Genomic DNA, 27,930 nt, shown 5'->3' with positions numbered 1-27,930 from the left:
ATTTCCTTTCAAAACCAACATTTTTTCAAGGCATGTTACTGTTTACAAGTTACCTTCATATCCATCCTCTTATTTGACCCTTTCAACAATGCTATGAAGTAGATAGGTATTATTATCCCCATTTTATAGATGAAGAAACTGGGGATCTGAAAGGGACAGTGAACTTCTCAAGACCTCAGCTGTTTAAAAAAATGACCTCAGATGCAAACAAAGATTTTTGACCAAACTATTCACGTTTCATTGTGACTATATGGTACCCTAGTTTTCTGCCAAATGGTCTCCCATCCAAAAACATCCCAAGTTAGGAACCCTTTTCCCTACAGGCTTCAGAACAAACCATAAACTACTGGAAACTACAAAACTACTGGAAGCATCCTTGGAATATGTCACGGTATAAGGCCCTGGGACTTTGCCTTCTTTGTTCAATCAGCTTGAACCTAAGAAGGGACTCCAATACTGCTTGCAAATCTGAGCAACTACACATAGCAAGGGCTTGGCTCCACAGTGTGGACTGGCCTCGCAGTTAGGAGAGTGAGTCCTAGCTGAAGCTAAATCATGAGGAGATGGGGCTATCATTACAACCATTTAAAAATAACACACATACAAAACAAAAAACTTTATTTACAGTTGAAAAGCTCATGTGTGATACTTCCAAGTTCTCTTGATCAAACAGGGCAACAGCAGGCAAGGAAGCAAACGGGCCAATCCAGATCTTACTCAAGAGCATCACCCAGAGCAAGGGAAGGCCTACAATGGCAGAGACATGGAGGTCTGTGAGGGATGGAAAAGATATGCAGCTCAGAGGAACTGGAAGGAGACATTCCATAAGAGATAAAGTTCCCACCTCCTCTACACTCCTAATCCTCTTTAACCAAAAGAGTAAAACCAATCTGATTCTTGTCATAGGCTAGACCTTTGGTTCTCCAGAGTGAAGCTGAAAAGTATATTACACAAGAACCAAAAAGATAGAAACTAACATTTATGGCCAAGCATACATACTATCTCATTATTTACCCATTACAACTCCATGCAATATACATTATAAAATTAAGCAAAGAGAAAACTAGGATACCAAGAAGTTTAATGGCTTGACAGTGATGGGGCTTCCTGGTGTACTGGCTGCAAAGCCTGTGTGTGTGTTTTTTTTAATTTTTTTTTTTAATTTTTTTTGCCAGACCTTGTGGCACTCTGTGGAGCTCTAGAACAAAGAGCAATCCTTCTTCCTTGCAGGTTGTGGTTCCAAGGTTATAAAGAAAGGAAATTCCACACCCTCTGTTTATGGCCTTGGAGTTAGCTGCACTTAAAGAACATGGTGAGGACACTCAGATACTACTGTCTCTCTTCCCACAAACATGTCCACACCCCTCCTCCTCCAGAGGACAGGGAGTCTTGGTGTCATACTGCAGGCTCAAACAGAAGTTTAACTTCGGGCCCTAAAACAGAATGTACAAAAATGTATAAAAGCACTTTATAAGTTGCATGGTGCTCCGGTACTTAAGCTCTATCACGGACAGGTCACCGTATTAGTCAACATGGTCCTTGCCTCAAGGAGTTCTCAGTCTAGAGAAAACCAGACCAACACTTTTGTGATCCATTGTGTTAAATGTTATTAATAGCAACATGAACCAAGTACTAGGAGCACCCAGGAGGGGACCACGGACTCTGCCTAGGCCAGGAAGGAGGAGATGGAGGAACCAGGGAATGATTCAAACTGATGTTAGCCACATGCTCCTGAGAAGGGTTGGGAGGGACTAGTTAAAACTGTACATATACTGTATTTTTATAAGAAACATGCTCAATGTAGAAAATTCAGGCATATACAGGACAATATAAACTGAAAAGAAAGTCTCTTTGCTATCTACTCTGCAGAAGTAACTATTAATACTCGGCTATATATCACTACAGAAATTTCTGAAAGTTACTCAAAATAAGTAGTATTATGTCTATATAATATACTACATCTTGGCTTTGTCACTTAATGTACCTTAGAAACCTTGCCAACATATACCAATCTACCTCTCTTTTTAAAGCTATATAGTATTCCATTGACAAGATGTACCTCAACGTGTGAAAGACCTAGTTATGACACAGGGAGTTATGCCTTTGTATAGTCATATGCTACATGGCAATGTTTTGGTCAGCAAAGGACAGCATATACACCGGTGATCCCGTAAGATTATAATGAAGCTGAAAAATTCCTATCACCTAGTGACGTTGTAGCCATTGTAACATCGTAGTGTAAAACTCATGTGTCTGTAATGATGCTGGTATGAACAAACATACCACACTGACAGTCACAGAAAGGAAAAGCAACAAAATTATGTACATTGATTATAATAAATGACTTACTGGTTTATGTATTTACTATACTATACTTTCTATCAGTATTTTAGAGTATACTCTTTCTACTTAGAAGTTTGCTATAAAACAGTATGCTGTTACACCAGCATCTCGTGCTTACCACAGCTCCTGATTGCATCAGTTACTCTTGTGCTTGATTTAATCTTGTGTTTCTATAAATTCAGTGTAGCCTAAATATTCAGTTTATAAAGTCTATAGTAGTATATAGTACTCACCACTCGCTGACTCACCCAGAGCAACTTCCAGTCCTGCAAGCTCTATTCATGAAAATTGCCCTATATAAATGTACTATTTTAAAATCTTTTATACTATATTTTTACTGTACCTTTTCTATGGTTAGATATGTTTAGATACACAAATATACTTATCATTGCGTTACAATTGCCTACAATATTCAGTACAGTAATACCCTGTACGGGTTTGTAGCCTAGCACAATAGGCTATACCATATAGCCTAGGTGTGTAGTAGGCTATACCAGCTAGGTTTGTGTGAGTACACTCTCTAATGTTTGTTTGCAAACAACAAAATCGCCTAATGACGCATTTCTTAGAATGTATCCCTGTTGTTCCCTGTTGTTAAGCAGCCTGTGACTGTACTGGATTGTACTGGAATGGAGCCAGACATTCTCCTCTCCCCTCCCTTTTTAGCTGGCAGGGCTTCTGACTTTCAGGGCAGGGAACAAACAGTGTCACACACCCAGCAGGCATGCAAATATTTGCTGCCAAATCTCTAGTGCTCTTGAGACCCATATTTTCACGTGGAACTTCTTTTCTCTTGCCTGGACTGCTGCAGTGGACACCTCATGGGCCTCCACCCCATCCTCCACATTGCTGCCAGAATCAACTTCTAAACAAGAAAATTCAAGCACGCTGTTCTCCTGCTCAAAATCCATCAGTGGCTCCTCCTGGCTTGGTTCTTTTTTGAGGGTCAGGCCCCCTTTTGAGAATTTCAGGAGCACATTGGCCTCTCACCTCATGGAGAAAAAAAGAATGTACATACTGCCTGTAGCCCTTCTCCACCCTCAGGAACACATATGAACTCCTCAGTCTGCACTGGTTCTCACAACTGGCCCTGGCCTCCACCGGCCTCACCTCTTACTGTTTGCTTTTCATACCTTCCTGCTTTGGCTATATTGAATTATTTGCAGTTTCCCTTACACTTCCTGCTGTTTCCTGCTTTTGTGCTTTGCTCATGCTGTTCCCTTTCCCTGGAATGCCCTCCCCAGTTTTAGCCACCTGACAAGTTCTATTCTGTCATGTTTAGCTGAAGCATCATCTCTTTGCAGTCTTCCCAAACCAAACCAGGCAGACACAGGCATTCGCACTCTCCTTATTTTGTCCTAAAATGTCTAGTCCAGTGCTTTATTGTACTGTAATTATCAGTTTCCCAAGAAACTGTGAGTTCCTTGAAGGCAAGAACTGGGCTTTTCAAATATGTAGCCTCATATAGAGCATGGTATAATACAGAGCAAATTATTTTTCAATTATAGTTGACATACATTATTATATTAGTTTCAGGTGTACAGCTTAGTGATTAGACATTTATATACTTTAGGAAGTGATCACCTAGCATGGGACCTAACTTAATTACTGCTGAGTTGTGGAATGAAGGAGCAGCCCATGTGCCACAGACATGTCTTTCATAATTTTCCTCCATAGGAATGTATCACATCTACATCTGCAGGTAATCTCAGAATGGGTTATAGTGTTTCCTAAACCTCAGTCATTCCAATAGTACTTTCACAACTGTTACCATATCCAAAGGTACAATTAACTTTTAATGTAATCACTATTTGAACATCAATAATGGCTCATTATAAGCTATAATAACTGCAAAATTATGTTGTGTGCATTACAAATTTTTTTCAAAAGATTCAAATAGTAAAATGAAAGATATCCATCCCAGCACTACTGAAGGTAGTATAAACCACATTTCTCTGATAAAAAGCATCTGAGATGCCTGTTACAAACATAGCATCGTGGGTCCCACCTCTAACTCAATCAGACTCTTGAGGGGAGGGATCTGGGAATTAGTAGGTTTAACAAATGATCCAAAATGATTCTTTTCTTTAGGAAAATTTGGGAAACAATGGACTAAACTACTGCTTGCCACGAATACCAGGTTTGGGGATCACAGGGAGGTGAGCATCAATTCAGACTAGCAGGGCTGCCAGAGCTCACAGTCACTCCCTTTTCCAAGAGACTCTCAGGCTTTCAAAACAGATTCTACCAGGCCCCCTCAGGTTGTAAGTAGCAAAGAGCCCAGTTCAGACTATGGCATATTCCTGAGGGCCAGGACTGACTTATGTATACCTAACCAAATTTATCATAAAAAGCTTTCATAGGACCCACTCAGATAAAACCAAGGTTTCTACATGTAGAGTTATACAAAAAACTTTGTTTTCTCTAAAACCAAAGTCAGGACCTAAGGCAAAACATAAAAGAGTTCTGAAAGGAAGTGCTTCATAGTGAGGTACAGTTGATCAAGTGACCTAACCTATCTTCTGCCTCTTTCCTACATTTTTATATTTCCAGTGCCTGGGCACAAGGCCTCAAATGCATGATTAGGTGATATCTTGATTTGAATGCACTAGATTCCTGCTGGACCAGTGCCACCAAGAGATTATTTCCTCTGGGTCTTTTCTGGTTGGAATACGGTGGGTTCTCAATTAAAAGGCAGACTTTGTTATTCCCACGTAACCTTGCCACTCAAAGTCAGCATGAGCATTACCTGAGAGCTGGTTAGAAATGCAAAATCTCAGACCCCATCCAGAGCCACAGAATCAGAACCAACATTTTAACAAGCTTTCCTGGTGATTCATATGTGCATTAAAGTTTGAGAAATACTGCCTAGTAGGGTTTGAAAACATCATTTATACTGGCCGTCAACCATTATTCTGCCCCAAGTAACCTGAGAGATCTGAAACACTTCTATAGGAAGAAGTTAGAGATGCTTGTAACTTTATAGCTGGAGAGAAGAATGATGAAATGATATCTTGCTATCTTGATTCATCTCTTTTCCTTACTTTCTCCCAAAACACATTACTTAGAAACCCAAAGTGGGGCACCCATCTGTGGAACCCCTTTAGGTCAGACTAACATCTAGATTCCCTGACACCTTAAAAATCTATGATAGGGATTTTTGGTAAAGTTAAATGAGATAATTCAAGTAAAATTCTTAGCTCAATATTTGAACATGAGAAGTATTCAATAAATGATAACTGCTTTATTATATTATTCCTAAGTATTAGCTATGAAAGATTCAATTCTGAGCAGGTCAGGATTAGGGAACTGAATTGGTGATACCACACGTGGCTCTTTAAATTTAATTAAAATTAAAAATTCAGTCCCTCAGTTACATTGACCACATTTCAAGTGCTCAATTGTCACGTATGGCTGGAAGCTACCATAACAGCACAGATATAAAACATTTTCACTGTCACAGGAAGGAATATCTATTGAACAATTTTGGTCTAGAGAGCCTCTGAAATATCAAATGGCCCCCATGGAATTTGTTCTGCTTGGGCTGCAGGTTGAGAAGAAGGGCTTTCATGGCAGCAAAGATTTATGTAATCTCTGCTAACAGTAGGTGAGGAGGGGAGGGTTGATGATCGCTACCCTCAGAAATGAAACCCCCTCCTATTAGGGATTTCCAGTAACTTTATGTAAGAGGCTCAGAAAAATATAGAAAAGAGACCCCAGACATAAAGACTTTCTAATCTTTATTCTTTCTGTTATCTCCTATCCTCTGGTAGTGATCAGTGGTCAGCCTTTAGAAGGAAAAGGATCTATGAGCTCGACTTTAGTTACAGCAAAGAAATGAGGGGGGAGAGGGAGGTAATGGCCAGCAGCTATTGAAGGGAGAATGCAGGTTGAGCCCTAGAGGCCCCCAGTAATGACAGAAAGGAAAGCTCAGGGGGTCAGCTGGGCCTGAGAAGGGACCATCTGGCTGGACAAGAGAGAGGTCCATGTGCAGCTTCCAGAACACACTTGTGCATTCCTGCCTCAGCATTTGCTCGTACCAGTTCCCTGCCTAAAATGCCTGACATTCTCTCTCTCTATTAACTCATGTAATAAATTTTTACTGAATGTCTATAAGTGCCAGATGCTGTGAACACAAAGTAAGTCACAGATAGAGATATATACAGTCATTAAAATGGTCTGGCATTTGACTAGATCTCCATTTGGAGAAAAGGGAAGAATTCAAAAAAATAAATTCTAGATAATTTTGTAGGTATGCAAATAAAACTAAAGAAATACTAGGGAAAAAAAAAGACATTAGGATCTGAGGTAGTAAGTACCTTCTTAAATAAAACATAAAAGCCATAAGAGAAAGACTTATCATTTTGACCTCATCAAAATTCAAAACTTCTATTTAACAAAGAATATAACCAAAGTTAAGATAAGCAATACACTGTCAATTTTTTCTTAAAATATATTCTTGAGAAAGTAGTCACAACATATAAAATAAAGAACTAAGACTCAAGATGTATAACTAGTCAAATCATTAAGAAAAAGGTAAAATAAACTATATGCTACAAATGTCTTATAGAATATGTCAATCTCTTCTTTTTTTTTTAAATATGAAGTAATTTTACTTGAATGGAGGAGGAAAAGTCTTTAAGACATAATGCCAAATGGAAAAACAATGATGAACAATATAGTTTGATGCCGCTTAGGAAAAACAAAACTTCCCAAAATTAGATAGGCAAAGAAAAGGTCCTGATAGATATACATTAAACTGATAAAGAAGTTACCTCTGGGAAGGGTAGTGAGATTGGGGCTGGGGTATTGTCAATGGGAGGACTTTCACTTTAACTGTTTTGTGTGAAAATTTTTATGAGATTGTTACTTTCATGATTAAAAATAACCAACTGAATGGAATATATATGAAACTTGATTGGATCGCTTTTAATTAAATTTATTGGGGCGACTGTTAGTTAATAAAATTACATATGTTTCAAGTGTAGGGTGGATCGCTCTTTTTTACAGCTATGAAAGTTACTTTGTGGACAACTGGGGAGTCTGAACATGCATATTAGATATTATTGTGGTTATGTAGGATGTTCTTGTTTTTAGAAGTTCCTTGCTCAAGTATTTATGGGTAAAGTGTCAAGGAGTCTTCAACTTTAAAATGGAAAAGAAATAAAGGAAGGGAAAGTAAGGAAAGAAAGCAGGAAGTTAGGAAGTTAGGAAGGAAAGCAGGGGACAGGAGAAGAGGGAATGAGAATTTGAGGGGATGGAAGAGGGAAAGGAAAAAATGATAAAACAAGAATGTTAATTATTAGTGAATCTAGGTGAAAGGTATTCAATGCACTATTCTTACAACTTCCTGCAGGTTTCAAAATAAGAAAGAAAGAGGGAGAGGAGAGGTGGGAGAGAAAGAAAGAGAAGAAAGGGAGGGAAGGAATGGGGAGAGAGAGAGAGAAAAGAAAAGGAAGGAATGAAGGAAGAAAGGAAGAAAAAGAAGGATAGAAAGTAAAGAAAGGAAGGAAGACACCACCACTCTAGCTGGAAGTGATTGATTTTCCCCTTGAATTCTTATGACACTTGGCAATATCACTCATATTACTAGGGACCACCTCTGTGAATGTGTCTTATTCCCCATAAGCTCCTGAAAGGCAGAGGCATCAATTGATTCTTTGCCCTACTCTGCATGCCTAGCACGATGTCCGAGACAGAGCAGCAGTGATAAGGTGAGGCTGAGAAATGTGTCATGTTCACCTATGAGGCTGGCAAATACAAACTCAGGGCCTGGAATTGCATGCCCAGTTCTGATGAGAAGCATAAAAGATGTGTCTCCTGGCTGCCCAGGATGGTCCCAGCAGGGAGTCTTTCCAGAGCTGGAGCCAGGTCTTTCTAGTAGGACTACTGAATGAAACTCTAGTCTGAGAAAGTTGTCAGAAACTGCCTGATGGTTTTCAGGTTGACACTTTGTAAACTACAAAGTGGTAAAAAAGTAAAATGCCCTAACAACCTTTTCTCTTTGATCCTTACAATGATCCTAGGAGATAGGTATTATCTCCATTTGACAGATGAGGAAACAGACTCAGAGAAGGGAAGTGACTTCTGCAAGGTCACATGGAGAGGAAATGAGCTCAGCCTCATGTCTTCAAGGCTAAGGGTCTCTCCCCTAGATCATGCTACCTTCTCTGGGGTGACTCCTAACCAGGAAGAGAAAGACACACTTACCTGATTCAGTCTTGTTTGGGTCTACATCTCCCCACACTGTGAGATTACCACAGGCAGCTTGGGCTTATTGTTGGGGCCTGTGGGAACATTCTAGAAGAGAAAGCACAGGAAAGATTAACCCGCTCAGACACACAGACACACAGACAAACACACCATTTACTGACGTCTGCCAATCCCTGTGCTAAGGGCCATAGGAGAGAGGTCAAGTATATAACACAGATAAAAAATAAAGTGTACATTTAGAAAATATCAAACCTATGCTATGTAACAATATGTCATAAGAAAGTAAATACAGGGCAGAGGAAGCAACTAAACTTTGTTTAAAGAGGTCAGGGAAAGATTCACAGAACAGGGGATTATTTGAGCTGGGCCTAGAAGAATGAATGGGATCTCACCAAAAGGAAAAGAAAGGAGAAGAGCATTCCAGGTACAGGAAACAACATGAACAAAGGCTCAGGAGCAAGAAGCGGCAAGAGGCAGGGACATGTATGGCACATTTAGAGAAAAGCCAGTAGCCTGATGTGAATGGAACATGGAGGAGACAGTGGCAGAAGAAGCCATGGAGAAGTAGGCAGGATCTTGAATGCAATGCTGAGTAGGATTTTATCAAGTAGGTGAAGGGGCCACCAAAGGCCAAAGCTCAGTATGTGCTACAGAGAGGCTAACTACAGGCCAGGAAAACTCGGAAGGCCTGTGGTCTCACCTTCATTTTCTTTAGGAAGGCCATTTAATAAACTAGAGCCCTCTAGGGTTAGAGTTAGGGTTCTCTGTTGACACTAGTCAGGTAGTACCAGACCAGAATGGCTGAGGAAAGAGGAAATCAAAACAAGACTTACCTCAATCTTTCTCATCACTAGAAGTCCATCAATGATTTTTCCTGTAGGAAGAGTATGAGCTGAACTTTAGTATTCTTACTTGCATAGCATTTTCCAGATTACAATGTCCATTCTCACCATTATCTCATTTGTTCCTCATACCAACTTTAAGAAATGAAGATTTGGTGGAGGTGAAATGAAAATGACCTGCCCAAGGTCACAGGTAGGAAACAGTAGTTAAGACTCAAACCTAGGTCTGAGTGTCTGCGAAGCCCCATTGCACCATGCTGCCTCCGTGTGGCATTACCTCTGTACCACCATCTGGGTTTGTCCCCCAGACATATGTATTGCCCAAGTGGTTACTCATTTTATCAGCTGGCCCCTTTGTCCTTCCACACATCCTCTCCACATTCCACCACTTCCACCTTCCCTACTACTATCCAGAGCAGTCAAACCAGACGAGCACTCTTGGTATGAGAATATGGGGACTAGCTCCTTTGGAAGTCCCACTCTGGGTGAATGGGGCCTGACCACGGGACGGGAGTAGGACTCACCAAACACTACGTGCTTCCCATCCAGCCAATCGCACTTAGAGCAGGTGATGAAGAACTGGCAGCCATTTGTACTGGGACCACTGTTTGCCTGATGGAAATCAAATATACTTGCAATGAGTTTTCCTGGCCATGCTAGCTGAAGGGAAAGATTCCCAAGAGAGTCTATAGTTCTGATTCCTCCACACTTTCTTTCAGCAAACCTTACTGAGCCTTTTTACGAGCCAGGGCTTGAGCTAGGACCCCAAAATACAGAAATGAGCAGGACACACAATTTCTGCTCTCAAGGAACTAATCCTTGAATAAATGTACATTTCTTCTACAGGGTAAATTTTTATAAAAACATGTTGTATGACAATTGTTTATGGGACCCAATTTGATGCATTTAGTTCAATACTAGTTCTAACTAAATTATAGTTACAAGTTAGCTACTAGATAAGAAAAGGTCAGTTGCCTATGCCATAACCTGTTTTGTCTGAATGTACTATATCATAACAATGGTAATTTAAAAAATTTAAGAAGGTGCAAGTAGCTAGTGCTATGGCGATTGCCTGGGCCAGTCAGAATAGGCCTATGGTTTGGAATGAGGGATAGGCCTCCCAGGAGTCCAATTCACTTCTTTCTTTCTCTCTCTTTTTCTCTTTCTCTTTAACTCTCTCTCTCTCTCTCTCTTTCTTTCTTTTCTGTCTGTCTGTCGGTCTGTCTATCTGCCTGCCTGCCTGCCTAGTCTATCTACTTTGCTGCTCAATGTCTAAACATTTATTAGCAAGCAAGCAATTGGAAATAGTCATACAACATGTTTTTACAGCTCCAGAGACACAGAGGGAAATGGATGACGAAGGGAAGGAGAAGGCGAGAGAAGCAAGTTGGGCGGGGTAAGGGAAAATGAAGAGTGTGGGGTGTATAAGGGGAAGTGAAGGGGCAGTGAGCATAAAGGATAGTGAGCAAGGGTGGGGTAGAGGAGGAGGTTTAGGTCACGTAGGCAGGGGCCTGTGAAAGAGTGAGATGTGTGTGGGGGGGTTATAAATGGGGAGGAGGTGCCAAGACAAAGGAGTAGAAGTGGTGAGCAAGGAGTGGTGAGTGCGCAAAAGGGGGTGACCAACTAGTAAGCAATGTGAGTGAATGAATGCTGAGAGTTCTGGTGAGTGGAGCAATGAGCGAGTGAACAGTGGGTCTTGAAAGTACAACTGGCTGCATTTTGAGCCCAGTCCCATGTCCGGGCTTGAACAAAGGGAGGAAAACACACACCAGAGTTCAATTTTGGTTCCCCAGGCTGCTAGTGGGCCCAGCCCAACAAAATCAGACTGAGGAAGAAGATGGGTATAGTATAGTTGGATCCTGGGCTGAGTCAAAAACAAAAACAAAAACATTTTCTTCCATCCTAAGAGACAACATTGAGCCTCAAGAAGGGCCCAGAAACCAGATGGCTATAAATCTAACCCAAAACCCTGATTGGACCTAACTTACCATGGAAAGCAGGCCTGGAGCTGAGTGTCTAAGTTTAAAATTTTCGTCTGCAAATGGCCCCCGGTAAATACTGGCGACTCCTGTACCATCTCCCTGAGCAGAGAGAAGGGAAGTGTTGGCTACTTGCGAGTGTTGGGCCCCCCAGAGGCCAGTAGAAGAACGCTCTTACCTAAAGCCTAGCTTCTTTATTTAAAGTCCGCTCTGTTAGTCACTTTGGGAGCTGCATCTCTTTGACCCTACTCTGCAATCAAAGCCCCATCCAAGGCACCTGCAGACCACAAACTGGCCAAGTTTTCTCACAGATTGGGTTAAACAGGTGACAGATGGGCCTTTAGGAACCAATGTTAAGACCCAGGTAAAGTACAGAATAGTTCAGTGATCATATACATAATCCTTGCTGTTCCCGCAGACTCTCATGCCTGCATACATATAAAGGCACCCAAGTAACTACTACCCCATCTCACCCTCAAACTATGTGGGTGAGTGGGCTCTTGGAAGTCTAGTCTATCTACAACATGATAGATACCACCCTCCTAGCCAAATTTGATAGGTCCAGAGGAGAACACCTAACTCATACAGGGCCAAATAGAGTTCTTTTTCTACGATCATGGAATAAGATAGATGCTCTCTGAGGCTGAACTTGTATCCTGTAAACCTGGAAGCTAGAAGTGACTATCTTCTGCAAGGTGGGCTGGAGAAAAGAAAGAGAATGCAACACACATGTGTATAGAGCACTAGAGAAGCAGAGAGAAAGTATGCCTTGGTTCTATGTGGCTTTCCAGTTCCTAGTTTTGTTTCTCCTTTGGGTTCTGTGAATCCTAATTCCCCAATGTCTGTTTAAACTAGCCTTATTCACATTCTCTCACTGCTCTTTCAATAAACCTGTGGAATACACATCATCTTTCACATTTTTCTTTCAGGTAAGCAATTGTCAGTCAAGGTGATAAAACGACTTGACCAAGACCATATTTGCAGCTCCTTAAATAGAATCTGGGGATTTAAAGTAACACTGAGAGGGTGCCAAAAGACCAGTCTTTCCAAGCCAGTTAATAAAGAAAAATAATACTGGATTCGTGGCAGAAAGGGGATTAACATGAGGGAGGAAAGGAAAATTGTCAAATTCAAACCTTTATTTGACTAAAAATTATCAGTAAAGCCAAGCTCTGTATAGTGGAAAGACTTGGATTTGAGTTCGACTTACCATTTATGATCTGAGGAACTCTATCTCTGACCTGTTTCCACAACTATTAAGTAGGGATAAAAACACCTACTCTTTACAGCATTGCCATGAAGATCCAATTAATCTCTCTGAGAAAGGACTTTGCAATTGATATAGCACTATACAAATGTGAGCTATTCTATCTCCAACTGTATGTATGTATCTATGTAACATAAATTTATATGTACATACAAAAGGAAGAGAAAACAAGTTCATTTCTAATTTTCCAATAAACTTATGGGATAGGTCAGTTACCACATCATTCGCTATAATCACACTATCTATTGCTCTCCAGAAGCCAGAGAAGGGAAAATGACAAATTTTCAGAGCAAACAACAGAAAGGAACTTAAATCTTCAACAACAGTGGATTGCTCAAACAAATTCACTGTACATTCATAATGGACTATTAGGCAGCTATTAGAAAAATATATTTTTTGAAGAAGATAATGACAGGATAAAATGTAGACAATTGTTAAGTACAAAAAATAAATCAAACATATATGTGATCTTAAGTCTGTTAAACATTATATTTGACACACATACTCATGCAAAGATAAGGCTGGCAGCTGTAAACTAGAATGCCAAGAGCTTATTCTTTGAAAAGAGAGAATCCTTGAGACGATTTATTTTCTTTTTTGCACTTTTCTTTTGTAATCAGAAAAAAAAAAACAAACAAAAAAGTTTTTAAACAAACAAATATTCTTGGTCCAACTTTAGTAGGTCTCAAATCCTGCTTCTTCTGCCTCTTGCTTATTCTTTTTTTTTCTTCTCTAAGGGTAGTCCTGAGCAATTACTTCTCTCTGATACTCAACCTCTGGCTGACCAATTATTATCTAACCCTGGGGCTATCAGTAAGTGTGATCAGATGTACCTGGCAATGACCAGTAATAAGTTGGTTCTGTTCCTGCTAAGACAATACAACAATACAGGAACTTATGGGAAGAAAAGAAAGAAGGCAGAGAATAGCTTCTCAACCCTTCATACCAGCTAATGAACCCTATCACCCCAAACCCTATCACCATCTATAGTGGCTACGGTTAGCAAACAAACGCCTATGGGGGCAGGTATCATAAATAAGGGAAGCAGGTAGTGGGGACTGTGGTGAAATAGCAAGGAGACACACTCTGCCTGAATGGAGCAGGTACTTGATTCCAACCAACTGTCACTGCATGAAAAACACAGGCCTAGTTTTCCATGGACCATGTCTCCACTGGGGTGTGAATCCAGGACCTTTTGCGTGTAAAGCAGACGTGCTAACCTCTACACTATGGAACAACATCCTAGTTTTCCATTCTTCGGAGAGGAAACAAAACTCCAGAATTTTTTAGTGAAATTTCCCAGTTTCACGTCATACACATGAAACAAAACACATCTGAAAGCATGATCTGGTTTAAGATCTGCCACTCTGTAACCTTACCTCACCTCGATAGGAAAGAGAAAGATAAAAAGCTCATAAGAGTCAAACTAAGTAAGTATACAGGTGAAGAAAATGTCTCCTAGATTTGAGAAAACAGCAACGTGGCTACCCAAATGATACTAATAAGAAAGACTATGCACAGAAGTGGGTAAGAACAAAAGTAGATTTAAGAAAAAAATGTGGTTTATTCAGCACCCTCTAAGGTCAGGAGAGGGGAGAAGACTTAATATGGGGGACATATACAGTCTAGTCACAAGAAAATCATGCTTAGTAGTGAAGGAAGTATTTCACTGGGCTCTCCCCATGAATAGAGGAAACATTCCTCCAGAATTATTTACCTCTCTTGCCCACTAATCAACTTCCAATTAAAAACGCAGCTTTCTAGGCACTGTGATACTAGAAGTGAAAGGGAAAATGGGGCATAAGCATTTAGCTCACTAGATTACTATGATTTAGTTTAAACAAACTGCATTTGATTTCTAGCTAAGTTTCATGTGGCTAATTAATTTGGGTCTGTCATGGGTCATCTACAGGCATGCTGGAAAAGTTCAGTTTTTGGCCCTAAAAGGCTGAGATTTGGAAGTTAGTGATTCAATAAAGTGCTGATGTCTGTCATCTAGTGGTACACTGAGTAGTTGCCAGCAACTCTCAAGGACATTCCCATCCCCATCCCTCCCACTTCCACCCCCAACAAACTTGGCTATTGTTCTCAATCCTTAAGACTGGGTCCCTGTAGTAAAAATAGTATCAGCACCAGTAACAAAAACAACAACAATAAAATCCCATAAGTCTTTGATAGGAAAGGAAGAGTACTTACGTTAACAAAATCTCCACCCTGAATCATGAAATCCTTTATGACCCTGAAACAGAAAACAAAGGATTCTGAGATGAGTCTGTAGTTTAGAAAAATATTGATTTAGTCATTATAGTTTAGATTAACATTGATTTCAAAATACCATGTTTATTACTAGCTTTTAATAAATCTTCAAGTCAATTGAGTTCACAAAAACATTCCTACCCAAGATCTAAGAATTATCCTGATTTTATTTTCCTAAAGAGATTAATCCCCCAAAGAAGTAATTCTAAAAGCCCTCAGGATGGTTTGCCATGGGCCTTACCTGTGGAAAGTGCTCCCTTTGTATCCTATTGGAACCCCATCTTTTCTATAACCAAAAAGAAAGAGACTTGGAATGATGACAGATAACCGTACTCCTTTCCAATTTACCACACATGGGAGCCAAAGGCACACCCCTAAAGATGGTCAGGACAAGGGAGATAAAGAAGGCAAATGAAGTGAAGACAGACCCTTGGGGTATTACCTTCTATTACAGTCCCCAGCAATCATTCAAGGCCTGCGGGTGGTTCCCCAATACCCTCACTGCAGCCCCAGGTCACCCCTCAGGAGCAAGCAAAGAAGTCAACCACTGACCTGAACTCTCCAGTGCAGAATTGCCTGAAAGGGAAAAGAACGAAGGACTCAGCCACCATGACATCACAGCAGTGAGTTCCTCTAATCTTCGTGGGGGCGCGCACAGCCACTGTTGCCAGCAAGCCCACCAACCAGAGGCCAGAAGTCCAGACCCCCAGGCATACAGACAAGATAAATTGACATGGGGAACAGTCAAAATGGGGACTATTCAGACAGAGCGATACACAGGGGAATCAGATCACAAAGGCAGTGAGGGTACAGACGGGGATAGGCAGACAATTCTGCAGAACGGGGCCCAGTTTTTGGTTCGGTTAATCTGGCAGAGCATCTCCTTACCTAAAGTTCTCGGCCGTTTTAGGCACAACGTCTGCAAAGAGCTCGATCTTCATGCGGCCAACTTCCTGCAACCGGCAGGAGACGGTCAGAAGGCCCCGTCCAAGACCACGAAGGCCTCGTCGAGCGGGGACCTGGACGGGCTAACCCTTCCCTCCCCCATGCTTTTATCTCTCCCGCCTCTGCATCTGTAACCTATCCTTTCGTTCCGTCCAGACGCTAGGATGGACACTACGAAGGGCAAGGGTGCTCATCCTCCTTCCCTCACCACACCCCGCAGGTCGATAGGTTCTGGTCCAATTCCCCTTTCTGGATTCCCGAGCCCGCTATCCCTGGGCAGGTGAATTCCGTCCGCCTGGCCCCATGCTGTTGCTATTCGGCACAGGGCTGGGTCTTCCTGGACCTCACCTGGCCGCCAATGCTGACATCAAAGAACACCACGGGATTGACAGGGCTTGAATTTGCCACCGCCATGGCTGCGACCCGGAAGCAGAAGTCGCGAGCGCCTAGTTCCGACGAACCTAAGCCCAGCTCCGCAGGTTTGGTCTCCCGCGCAGGCGCAGGAAGAGCCGACCGAGGCCGGGGCCCGCCCCCGGAAGCAGTACTCTGCGCTCCACGCTGGGGCTTGCTGGTTTCTGCGCTCGCACTGCGGGATGCTGCCGTGACCAGGACTTTCATCGGTCCTGACCATGAGATGTCCGCCGGCTGTTAGCTCGCTTGACTGTGCTTGGGAACGGGGGTGTAGGCCGGGGTGGGTGGGGAGACGCGGTGCTGGGAGCGCGGATGCAGGTGGAGGAGATAGGGAAGAGGCGGCATGCCTCCGCCTTTTTTTGCTCAAGGTCAACGGATATCCCATTCACATGGCTACACTAAGCGAAGTACAGATAATTCTTGCTCCAGGTAGGGCGTTTGGACTAGGTAGTCTCCAGGATCCTTGACAATCCTTGCAGCTAAGATCTAAACCATCACGCGTGCTATTTCTTAACCCAGCCCACTAGTCTGTGAGCCCCACAAAGGCAGGAACTCTTCTTCCCCGGGACTTAGCACAGCCTGGCAAATAAGGTGTGCTTAATAAACCCTCAGCCCTTCTTTGAAGTCAGGACACTAGAATTTTAGTTTTAGTTCCAGTTCTGCCACAAGCTTCCCCTTTTGTCACTACAATTATTTCTGGCAGAGTAGCTAGGGCTTTTAAAATAAATCTTATAAATCACTCCTGGCTTGCTGTATTTAGAATAAAATCCAATTCCTTACATACAAAAGCCTACATTACATTATCTGGCTGCCACCTACCTGGCCTCATTTTGTATTACTTGCCCTCTTACTATATTCTGACTTTTCCGTTCCTCAAGGTCACAGGTGGATACAGTGGTCCCCCCTTATCGGATTTTCACCTTCCTGGTTTCAGTTACTTGCTGCCAACCACAGCCCAAAAATAGTAAATGGAAAATTACAGAAATGAGTAATTTATAAATTTTAAATTTCATGCCTAGGATGTGAATCATCCTTTTGTTCAGCATATCCACGCCATATATGCTACCTACCTATTAGCCACTTAGTAGGTGTCTTGTTTATTATATTGACTACCGGGGTATTGCAATGCTGGTGTTCATACTATTTCACAGTGCATATGTCATTCACCCAACTTCATCTCATCTTGTAGGCATTGTGTCATCTCATACGGTAAGCGTGAATACAGTACAAGATAGACCACATTCACATAACTTTTATTACAGTAGATTGTTAAGATTGTTCTATTTTATTACTATTGTTAATCTCTTACTGTACCTAGTTTATCAATTATCATAGGTATGTATGTATAGTAAAACATAGTACATACAGAATTCGGTACAATCTGTGGTTTCAGCCGTCCACTAGGGGTCTTGGAACGTAACCTCCTCGGGTTAAGGGGGACTACTGTAGTCTCTGTAGGGTCTTAGTACTAACTGTTAACGGTCTTTAATACTCTTCTAGATCTTAATGAGGGGGAAGTGTTCATTTTATTTCAGGTCTCAGCTCAGATGTCACTCAGATGGGAATATTGCACCCAATATAAAGGAGCCGTCAGTCACACTTTCAGATACATCACTGGTTTATTTTCTACATGCCACTCACCATCCAAAATTATATGGTCAGTCTCCCCACCTCACCTCTTGTCACATACACATATACCGTCTAACCTAAAAGTATATTAACTCTATGAAAAGAAACTCTTGTTTGTCTTCACAGGTGTGATGATAGTGTCTACTATTGAATAGCACATAGTAGGACTTTGGTAAATAGATTCAATGAATTGAATGAAAGAAGGTGAATTTGGACAAGGTTTGGAATCAGAGCATACATTTAATAGCATAGCTATTATTTCCTATACTCTTTGATCATCCTTTCTAGTTCAGTATCTGAGATGGCAAGGGTTGCACATAAAAATTCAGGATGTCTCAACTTAACGGGGCTCTTTTATTTCTGGTTACTTTCCCCCTTCCCTTTGTCTCCCTCTCTATCTCCAACTGATGATGAAGTAGGAAGAGGAGAATGAGGGAAAAGGAGAGGAAGGGGAAAAGGAACAGCAGAAATCACACTTCAATACAGTTTTATGCTAACTATTTTAGAATAAATTCTTTAAATTGGCGATATCCAATGTTGATGAAGTTGTAGAAAAACTAGTACATCAAACTGCAAGTGAAAATAAGTGAATGTATCTAGCACTTTTTAAACAATTACTCAGTGTAAAATACACACTTCATTTCATTTGGTAAAGAAACCGTATGGGATAGAAACTACTATTCCTATTTTATGCATCAAGAAATAGAAGCTTAAAGAGTTTGACCATGGAAGCAGTATGTTGACACAACTTTTTTTTTTTAAAGCAATGAGACAAATGATGTACCAAAACTCTATATAACATTTATATCCTTTGACCCAATTATGCCAATCTTGCGAATTTGTTTTCTGGATTAACTTAAGAGAAGAAAAGAGCTAATTTCACAACGACTTTTGCCACAGCATAGTCTTAGTGAAAAAGTAGAACTTGGATGTCAAGTAACAAGAGAATTTATAAAATATCAATGTGATAGAGTATCATATGGCTATTGGAAGAATAATTATGAAGAGTTTAAATTGGGAAAATGGTTTATGGTACATTAAAAATCAGACTATGAAAATACAATATAATAACCATTAAAATATATAAATTGGAATGAGAACCATGGGGAACAACTCCAAAATGAAAATAGTAGTGTTCAAAATGTGACATTACAGGAAGGGTTTTTTTCTTCTTTTTAAATTATTTGCTTTAATGTGATTACACTGTTTTTACTTTTATAAAAAAATCCATGATAATAGGAAAGAATGCTGAATTAGCCATACATGTGTTCTGCTGAACAAAAAACTCAATTAAACCACTAAACTTAAGTTACTATATTGATCAATATAAGGCATCTGAGGATATCAAACAAACTTGAGAAATCCATTTTTAGAACTGGTTTAATGAATTTATCAGCAATTTTGAAGACTCCCAGTTGATGTCCAGTGGGGAATCTGTTCTAACGTTTTCCCACATGATGTCCCACCTTCATGTCCAAGCTCTAAGTTAGCAGTTTTGATCAGTCTAGCTTAGACACCAGTGATGTCATAGTTCTGACTTTTGGTCTTGCTCTTGGTTGCAACATGTCTCTTTCAAAGAAGTCACATTTATGTATCCAGCTTCGGAACTCTGTGAACACGAAACAGACTCAAGGGACTTGGGGTTTGCCACTATTTCTTCTGACTTAGGTTCTTGAGTCTCTTGAAGACTTCCAACTGACTCTACCCAACCTGTTCCTGAAAAACTAAGAAAGGCCATGTATGAGGACTTTGTGTGGATAGGGTCTCTTGGCAGCACTTTGGGGTTACAAGGATAAGGCTTAAATAGAATTTCATTTTGACAATGGTCAAACACAAAGACAACCAAACAAAAATTACCTTAAACTTATGTTTATGGGTTGTCTTCTACCTTAAGTCAGAATTCTTTTAGATGTGTGGGTGAAGCAGTGGCAAGGGGAGAAGGAATTGGAAGGTTTAAATACTAAATATAGAGAAAATTACCCCCACTTTCTGTGCTTTCTCAAACTAGGAACTCAGGACTGGTTAGGCGGTCATAACTCTCAGGCATATAGATGATTGTCTCAACGTTACTAACCTGGAGTTTGGGAGGAGTAAGATTTTATTCAATATTTCAAATTCAGAGATTCCATGAATTATTGTTTCCTACAAGGAAAGAAAGCATGAATTTAAAGATTTATTGATAAACCATTGGCACTGTGATTCTAGAACTATTCTTTATATTTTTTGGTTAAACATGTTATCCCCTCACCTCACACCTATTAGAAGGACTACTGTCTAAAAGACAAGAGGTAATAAATGCTGAAGAAAAGATGACCCTTGTGCACTGCTGGTGGGAATGTAAATTAGTGCAGACACTATGTAAAACAGTAGGGAGGTGCCTTAGGAAATTAAAAATAGAACTACTATATGAGCTAGCAATTTTGTTATCTGAAAGAAATAAAATCACTGTCCTGAAGATAAATCTGCACCCCACGTTCATTGCAACATTATTTACAATAGCCAAGACATGAAAGCAACCTAAGCATCTACTGATGGATGAATGGAGAAAGAAATTGTTACACACACACACACACACACACACACACACAAAATGGAGTATTATTCAGCCATGAAAAAAGAAGGAAACATGTGACAACATGGATGGACCTTGAGGGCATTATGCTAAGTGAAATAACTCAGCAAAAGACAAATAACATGATCTTACTTATATGTGTAATCTAAAAAGCCAAACTCAGAAACAATCAGATTTGTGGTTGCCAGAGGTGGGAGTAGAGTGGAGCCATTAGGTGAAGGTGGTCAAAAGATTCAAACTGCTAGTTATAAGATAAATTCTGGGGATGTAATGTACAGCATGGTGACTATAGTTAACAATACTATATTGTATATTCGAAAGTTGCTAAGGGAGTAGATCTTAAAAGTTTTAATGACAAAGGTGATGAATATTAACTAATCTTATTGTGGTAATCATTTTGCAATATATACATATATCAAATCATGTTGTACACCTTAAACTTACACAATGTTATATGTCAATTATATCTCAATAAAACTAAAAAAAGATGTAATACCTAATACCTATAAAATATTTGGTAATTATAAATGTCGTACTTTTTATAATAGTGCTTTCACTGTTACCTGCTTTTTATATCTGCTTTTCTACATGAATTGTCTCATAGTAGGTAAGTTTTTACTTAGTATTCTGGTAAACATTTTCCGCCCCTTTAAATAATAAAAAGCACATGTTTTGAGTTCTATGACTATAAACCCCAGATACTCTAAGAAAAACATAGACTAATACAGACCAAATTTTATATGTACTTGGTTCCCCTCAATTTGGACCTCAGTTTAATCTTTGAAGAGGCTCAAGGTGATGCTATGTGAATAGTGTGGAGCAAGAGCAGAGAGGGAAACCAATAATGGATAAGATCGGTAAGACAGACAGAGAGGCCTGGTCATAGAGAATATGAAGACCATGTCAAAAATTTGAGTTTCATCCTGAAGACTGTGTGAAGTCATTGCATCATTTTGAGTCAAATGCTCACATTTTATTTTCTGGCTATAGACTATAAACACTGTAGGAATATAAAAGACAAAATCCAGAAAGATAGAAGAGTGGAGGTGGGATACATCTTTCCAAGTAAGGAAAATACATGATACAGAGGGATAAAACTTTAGAGTCTTTGGGAAAACTGTGAATAGATTAGTTTCATTTGATCAGGTTTGTTTGCTGTCAGAAAGGTATTTGGAAAATGGAAATTTCCTATGTGGCTTCAGTTCTTCTGATTTAGACCAACAACCCCAGAAGCCTTCCCTAACCTCCCCTGAACAGGTTTAGATACCACTCCTCTTGCTTCCACAGCATTCTGGGCCTACTGCTGTTATAGAACTTTTCACAATGTAAGGTAGTTGCCAGTTATGTGACTGTCATTCTTACTGGGCCTGAGTTCTTTGAGGACAGACTCTATAGTTTGTTCATTATTATATCTAAGCCATATGGAGAACAGTATGAGGGCTGGCACGCTACATATGCTCAATAAATATTTGTTGAATGAACGAACTTTATCTTTTAGACAAAAGAAGACAGAAAACCTTTGAGATGAAATACTATGAAATCAAGTACCAGTTCATGAAGATTAGTTTAGAAGCATGGGCAGGATAGATTACAAGAGGAGGAAAGACTGAAAGGAGATGAATTAACAAGTCGTTGCCATAACCCAGGAGCTAAATGCTTGGGATACAAGATGGACAGAGTTCCTGCTCTCATGAAGTCTATAATCCAGTAGAGAAGAAAGAGTTATAATACAGGAAGCAATGTCTATTATTAGGCTATGTCCCTGGTTACTCCAATGCCCATGAAAGAGAAACAGTAGACTTGGGATATTAATAGGTAGCAACTAAGAACGAAGGACCAGAAAGACTTGGTTTTAGTCCTTGCTCTTCTTCTACTTATTAGCTATGTACTTGGACAATGACATCACTTCACCTCTCTAGATCTCAGTCTCTTCAGCTCTGCAAACAGGAATGATAGACTTATCATGTAAGATTGTTTGTGTATTAAATGGGATAAATAAAATGCTTAGCACAGTACCACATAGTAAGCACTCAACAAATGGCAAACTCTCACCATTTTAGCCTGAGGCGTTGCAAGGAAGGAACAAAGCTAGGGTATGTCTAATCTCAGGGACCTATATACTGATCTATTTGCAGTATGTAATAATCAGTAAGAATCAAGAGATTTGGGAGAAGAGGCAGCTGTATGACCTCAGATATACCATTTAACCTCTCCGGATTTTATCTCCTCCTGTATAAAATAAGGGAATTGAACTAAAAGATCCTTAAGATTCTAAGTTTAAAAACAAAATTTAAATTGTCTACTCCAATAGGTATTAAGATGTTGTAAGTTGCTACTTTGTCACACATGGAATATTGAGCTTGATCTACTATAGTCCTGACCCATATGGCATTTCTTATCGTGATCTGAGGATAATTTTGTGGGTCTTTTTTTAAAAATTAAATTTATTGGAGTAAATTATATAAATTTCATGTGTATAGCATTGTAATACTATGTCTATATACTCGATTGTGTACTCACCATGCGAAGTCTTGTTTCCTTCTATTACACTAGATCTGACCCTGTTTACCCTCTGTGTCCTCCACCCCACCTCCTTCCCCCTATGGTAACCACCATTCTGTTCTCTGTAACTATGGGTTTATTTTTGGTTTGTTTTGTTTATTCCTTTGTAATATTGTGGACCTTAAAGTGATTGGTCCTTGTATATATTCTATTAAGACTTTTAACTCAGCACCTACAATACTATATTTATAAATGTATGTCTGTCTTTCTCTACTAGACTGAGAGCCTGTGAAAACAGGATCTGTCTTCATATTCTTAGGATGTAAAATTGTTCCTGGAATTGATAAACGTTTGTTGAATGAATAAGTCAAAGAGTAAATGACAAGACAACTGAGAACAGTTGTAACTCAAACGAAGACAAAAGCTACTGAAAATTAAGCCATGTAATCTAGCAGTTCTACTTTTGACAAATTCTGCAAAACTTCTTTCACCCTTATGAAAGCAAACAAGATACAGATCTTATGCTCATAGCAATACTACCCAACAAACAGTTTCTATGTGAAGTATCCTGGAAAGAAACATCTAGCATGTGGTACAAGCCAGGGAAGAAGGCGAACAGCCTCTGTCCTGGATTTAAAACACAACTCTGCTCGCCAAAGTCCCTCTTTGCTCACTCACTTACCAACTAGACTCTGGACCTTGTCTGAACCTATACTATTACCACATTTCTCTGGACTTCGCTACTTGTCTGCTTGGATTTTTGTAGCATAATTGCTTTTCTCTGACTCAGATGTTCTCTTTAGGCTTGACTTCTTGCTAGACCAGCCTAACTTCACTTTATCTCTTTGAACCTCAGATTTGCTCATCTCTCAGATGAGGCTGAAAGAAGACATGGCAAACAGGGTTGTTGAGAATAAGGCATACATACGAAAACATGTAACATTCATTCAGTCTCAAACATTAATTGTATCTATAGATACAATGACATACGAGATACAGTTCTTGCCCTCCAGGATCTCACTGCTGAGTTGATAAGATAGAGATGTGAAAAGCAAATTGCTTTGGGGTCACATAGTGGAGAGTGTTTAATAAAGGGTGACCCAATGAAGAGCAAAGCTGGCCAAGAGCAGACTCAAGGTCTGCTGCCCTGGTGTCAAGCCAATGAGCCTCCATGAGGCCAAGTGCAGCCTACAGCTATATGAAGGTGATGAAGGGAAGCATGAACACAGCAACTTTAGCAACCTAAACTTTATATTAAAATTCTGACAGGAAGCATGGTATCTTACCTCTCCTCTGCGAATCTGGATGTTATTTATAATGCGCTTTAAGACACCAACCTGCTGTGAGAGCTGGAGACTGTTTTCCTGTAATTGCTTATTTTCCTTATCCAGAAGAAATACTCTAAGAATGGGATAAATCAGAGGCATAACTAGAAATTTCTTCATCATTACTAAAAACTCAGAACTACATCCCACTTCCCACTAGCTCTGGGTCTTAGCCCCTGTCCAGGTTTTAGAACTAACTTTGGCAGATTAATTCCCATGATATTTGAAGACCAAGTAAAAATTAATAAGCTTCTGGCCTGTACATAGTCATTAAATACATACTGAGAGCAGAGACATACTATGCACAAGAGTATGAAAGGCACTGTTCTAGCCCTTGAGACACGTATGGAAGGATATAACCCTGTTTAGGAATGGGACTGTGAAAAGAGACTCTGCATCCCTTCAAATACTACAGCTATACAGCCTGCATCTGATTCTGATCTCTCAGGTCATCCTATATTTTAGTGGTTGCAGCAGCAACAGCAGCAACCATTAACTGAGTACTCATCATGTACTTAGGCACTGTAACCTATCCACATGGTAAACACCTCAAACTATTAGCTCATTTAATCCTCACAACAACTCCATGAAATAAATATTGCTATGAAGCCTATTTTATAGGTAATGGAACTAAAGCTCAGAGAGGGGGAAAGTAAGAAGATAGAACTAGAAAGTTATAGAGCTGGGATGCCAACCCAGATCTTTAAGACTTCTAAGCCTTAGGTCCTAACCACTATGCCAGGCCCCCTCTCCAAGGCCATGGTTTATATGGGACACATGACAGTATGATAGGCTTGGTCAGAGATTTATGTTTGGGTTCTGGTTCTGCTGCTTACTATCTGTGTGATCCTTGTCAAATTACTAAATCTGAGCCTCAGTTTCTTCATCTGTAAATGAGGAAACATCCTGTAGAAGAAACTTACTTTAAAGAAAACGTCCAAGTCTAATCCAAGTGACCAGAGCATGTCTTCAGGAGGGCAAGACGGGGACATTTTGAAGGTTAAGGCAAGGGAAATGAGTCAATTGTATTGGGATGTAAGAAGCAATGACACAGTTTGAGAAGGGCAATGGATTACATAGAATATATGACAGGGTTGACACATAGTAAACGATAATAGACTCTCCAGGCCTGCCTGAAGGAGCGTGTACCCAAAGCAGTGGAAAGGAGAGTTCAAGTCTCTGCTGCTGTGGAGTCTGGAGCCAGGCTGCTGAGGTTCGCTGCTGCTCTGCCACTGACTAGGCTGCCTGAGTTCCCTAACCAATCTGGACCTTCGCTTCACACGCATAAAATAAGGCTGTAATAGCTTCTCCCTGGGATTGATGCGAAGATTAAAAAAAATATATATATTTTTAATTATATTAATTGCATTAATTATATAATTAATTATATATTTAATATATATTTCTTTATATATTATATATAAAGAGAGCTTACAACAGTGCCTAGTATATAGTAAATGCTCGAAAATAATGTTAATCATAATAGATATTATTGGTGATACTATCTGTTAAGATCGACCCACTCTCTTTGCTCTAATTCTGTGTTCCGAGAAAACTTTTGATTGTAATTAAAGTTTCTTATAGAGGAGAGAATGCTTGGGCTGGCTGATATGGTAATTTTTTTTGCTCAGTATATTTCTCATTACAAATGAATACATTGGTATGCTGTGGGTTTGTTAATTTAACTCATTAGTATGATCCTGATTCTCTTGGTCTACCTCGGTTCCACAGGTATCAGAGGATAAAAACAAGTTTCAACACACATAAAGTGATAGGCCAGAATGAGCACAGCCAGGTCCTCAAGGAGACAATGCCGCTGTGAAAGAGCCTACTTGGATGGCCAACCTGCCTTCTCCATAATTTTTTTCTCTTTAATTTCATAACTCCTGCCACTTGTATGAACTACTGAAAACAGCAGATGGCAGAGCAAGCGTTCTAAGACAGGCTGCAAACTCAAAGGATAGTTTCTTGAACCATCTTTTTGTTGAAGAAGAATCTTCCTTATTTGGAGTTCACTTGCAATTCTGGCAGGATTACACCTACCTCTGCTGGACTGAAGATATTATGTATTTGTTGTCATGGATTAAGTCTTCTTGCTCTGTGACCTGCTCCAGAAGTTTTCTTTTTTCCTGGAGCAGGATACCATTTTCGGTAATGACCTGGTCCTGCAGTGCCTTCTCCTAGGGATAAAAATAATTTTAAAAGCCCCCTATTTACCACAGCGGGAGAAATGATAAATTTAAGAGCATCAGCCTGTTTAAAACTCTGATAATAGGTTTTCTAGGTTGTTTCTAGGTTGTTTTCACCTGTTTGCTGAAATTGTCAGCCAGATTGTTCTATATATTTTGGTTATTTATGTCATGTATTTTGTTTGGATATTTTTTCATTCTTTAGGGCTAACATTTAAAAATATCTGAGTGCTCAACTTCTAATAAGATCCCAATGATCTCATCTGTATTCTAACTCCACAAGTATTAACTCACTAACAAATACAGCTAAATTCTCTGAAGCTCCAGACTGAAAAAACTTTCGATATAATATGTTTCCATCTGCTTTGTAGTTAGTCATTTTTAAGGTAAAGAAGGGAAGATGGGACTTCAGCCACCTCACTTGGCAACTGGTATCAGGATCTCAGTTGGCTTAGCAAGTCAAGCATGTCAGCCAGATACTGAGAACATTCTTGTATTGATGATAATAAAATGATTTCTAGCTGGACACCATGTTTCATTTTTTTACCACTGATTTCCCCTGAAAGCGATAGCTAGAGAAGTTACAGCTAAAATGATGGAGTGTATTTTGTGAAAAAACACTAACATTCTTATATTGACTCAGTAGATATTGGTAAATATCACAGTTGTTGAGGAGTTTGAGAAGCCCAAAGGTGTAGAGCAGGCAAGTGCTTTCACCTCTTTATGTTTGTTCCTCACCTGCCAATGGCGGGAGTAAGTAGGGGTGGGAGAAGGGTCGTGACTTCTGGCAGAGGGATGAATCAAAGATTAAGAGGGACGACTCCCTTCCTTCCTTCCTTCCTTCCTTCCTTCCTTCCTTCCTTCCTTCCTTCCTACCTTTAAAATAATGTACTAATATAGAGCATTCAGAAAAGATTGTCCATATATGTGGAATCTTAAAAAAAAAAACAAAAACAGATTCATAGATACAGAGAACAGATTGGTGGTTGCCAGAGGCAAGGGGTGGGGATGGGCGAAATGGGTCAAAGGTACAAAGGTTCAGTTATAAAATAAATAAGTCATGGGGATGTAACGTACAGTATGGTGACTACAGTTAATATTATATTTTATATTCGAAAGTTGTTAAGAGAGAAGATCTTAAAAGTTCTCATCAAGAGAAAAAATTTGTAATAATGTATGGTGTTGGATGTTAACTAGACTTATTGTGGGGACCATTTTGCAATATATACAAATATAGAATTGTTATATTGCACACTTGAAATTAATATAATTTATGTCAGTTATATCTCAAAAAAAGAAAAGATTGTCTATCAAAGAGTTATATGGAAGATTATGTTATGTTATGAAACAAATCATTCCAGATTTTAAATTCATTCATCTAGGACCCTTCGACATTAAACAGCAGTCTCCTATTTATGGTACAGATTGAGGCGAGAAGGAGCCATTCCACAAACAAT

At 39.8% G+C, this 27,930-nt stretch overlaps 2 protein-coding genes across 8 annotated transcripts in view; both read right to left on the bottom strand.

The window, feature by feature from the left end:
- Positions 1-601: 601 nt before the first annotated feature.
- PPIH (peptidylprolyl isomerase H) lies at positions 602-16,354 on the bottom strand. Of its 3 annotated transcripts, none has more exons than XM_016139984.2 (10): positions 16,194-16,354; positions 15,789-15,853; positions 15,453-15,476; positions 15,142-15,186; positions 14,841-14,883; positions 11,387-11,479; positions 9,923-10,010; positions 9,390-9,430; positions 8,554-8,643; positions 602-771 (listed from the first exon to the last, which is right to left on the bottom strand). In XM_016139984.2, the coding sequence occupies exons 1-9, from the start codon at positions 16,257-16,259 to the stop codon at positions 8,575-8,577; spliced, it is 534 nt and encodes a 177-aa protein (XP_015995470.1). In that variant the 5' UTR covers positions 16,260-16,354; the 3' UTR covers positions 602-771; positions 8,554-8,574. The 3 variants fall into 3 exon arrangements, with proteins under 3 accessions (XP_015995470.1, XP_015995471.1, XP_015995473.1); XM_016139985.2 differs by having other exon boundaries at positions 602-747; XM_016139987.2 differs by lacking the exon at positions 11,387-11,479.
- A 2,273-nt stretch (positions 16,355-18,627) lies between these two features.
- Positions 18,628-27,930, bottom strand: part of CCDC30 (coiled-coil domain containing 30) — a 92,365-nt gene continuing 83,062 nt past the window's right edge. For 4 of the 5 annotated variants that reach the window (XM_036232716.1, XM_036232718.1, XM_036232717.1 and 1 more), the window contains 5 exons: positions 26,328-26,464; positions 25,434-25,595; positions 24,246-24,360; positions 19,960-20,027; positions 18,628-19,609 (listed from right to left, as the gene is read on the bottom strand). In XM_036232716.1, coding sequence (XP_036088609.1) covers positions 19,411-19,609; positions 19,960-20,027; positions 24,246-24,360; positions 25,434-25,595; positions 26,328-26,464 — 681 coding nt within the window. In that variant the 3' untranslated portion in view covers positions 18,628-19,410. The remainder of the gene's footprint in view (positions 19,610-19,959; positions 20,028-24,245; positions 24,361-25,433; positions 25,596-26,327; positions 26,465-27,930) is intronic. The other variant, XM_036232719.1, reaches the window with a different exon arrangement.

This window comes from Rousettus aegyptiacus, unplaced genomic scaffold (assembly GCF_014176215.1).
Source record: "Rousettus aegyptiacus isolate mRouAeg1 unplaced genomic scaffold, mRouAeg1.p scaffold_m13_p_1, whole genome shotgun sequence".
NCBI classification, from domain to species: domain Eukaryota; kingdom Metazoa; phylum Chordata; class Mammalia; order Chiroptera; family Pteropodidae; genus Rousettus; species Rousettus aegyptiacus.
The sequence above is the reverse complement of the archived record's forward strand: the minus strand, read 5'-3'. Positions and strand labels throughout refer to the sequence as shown.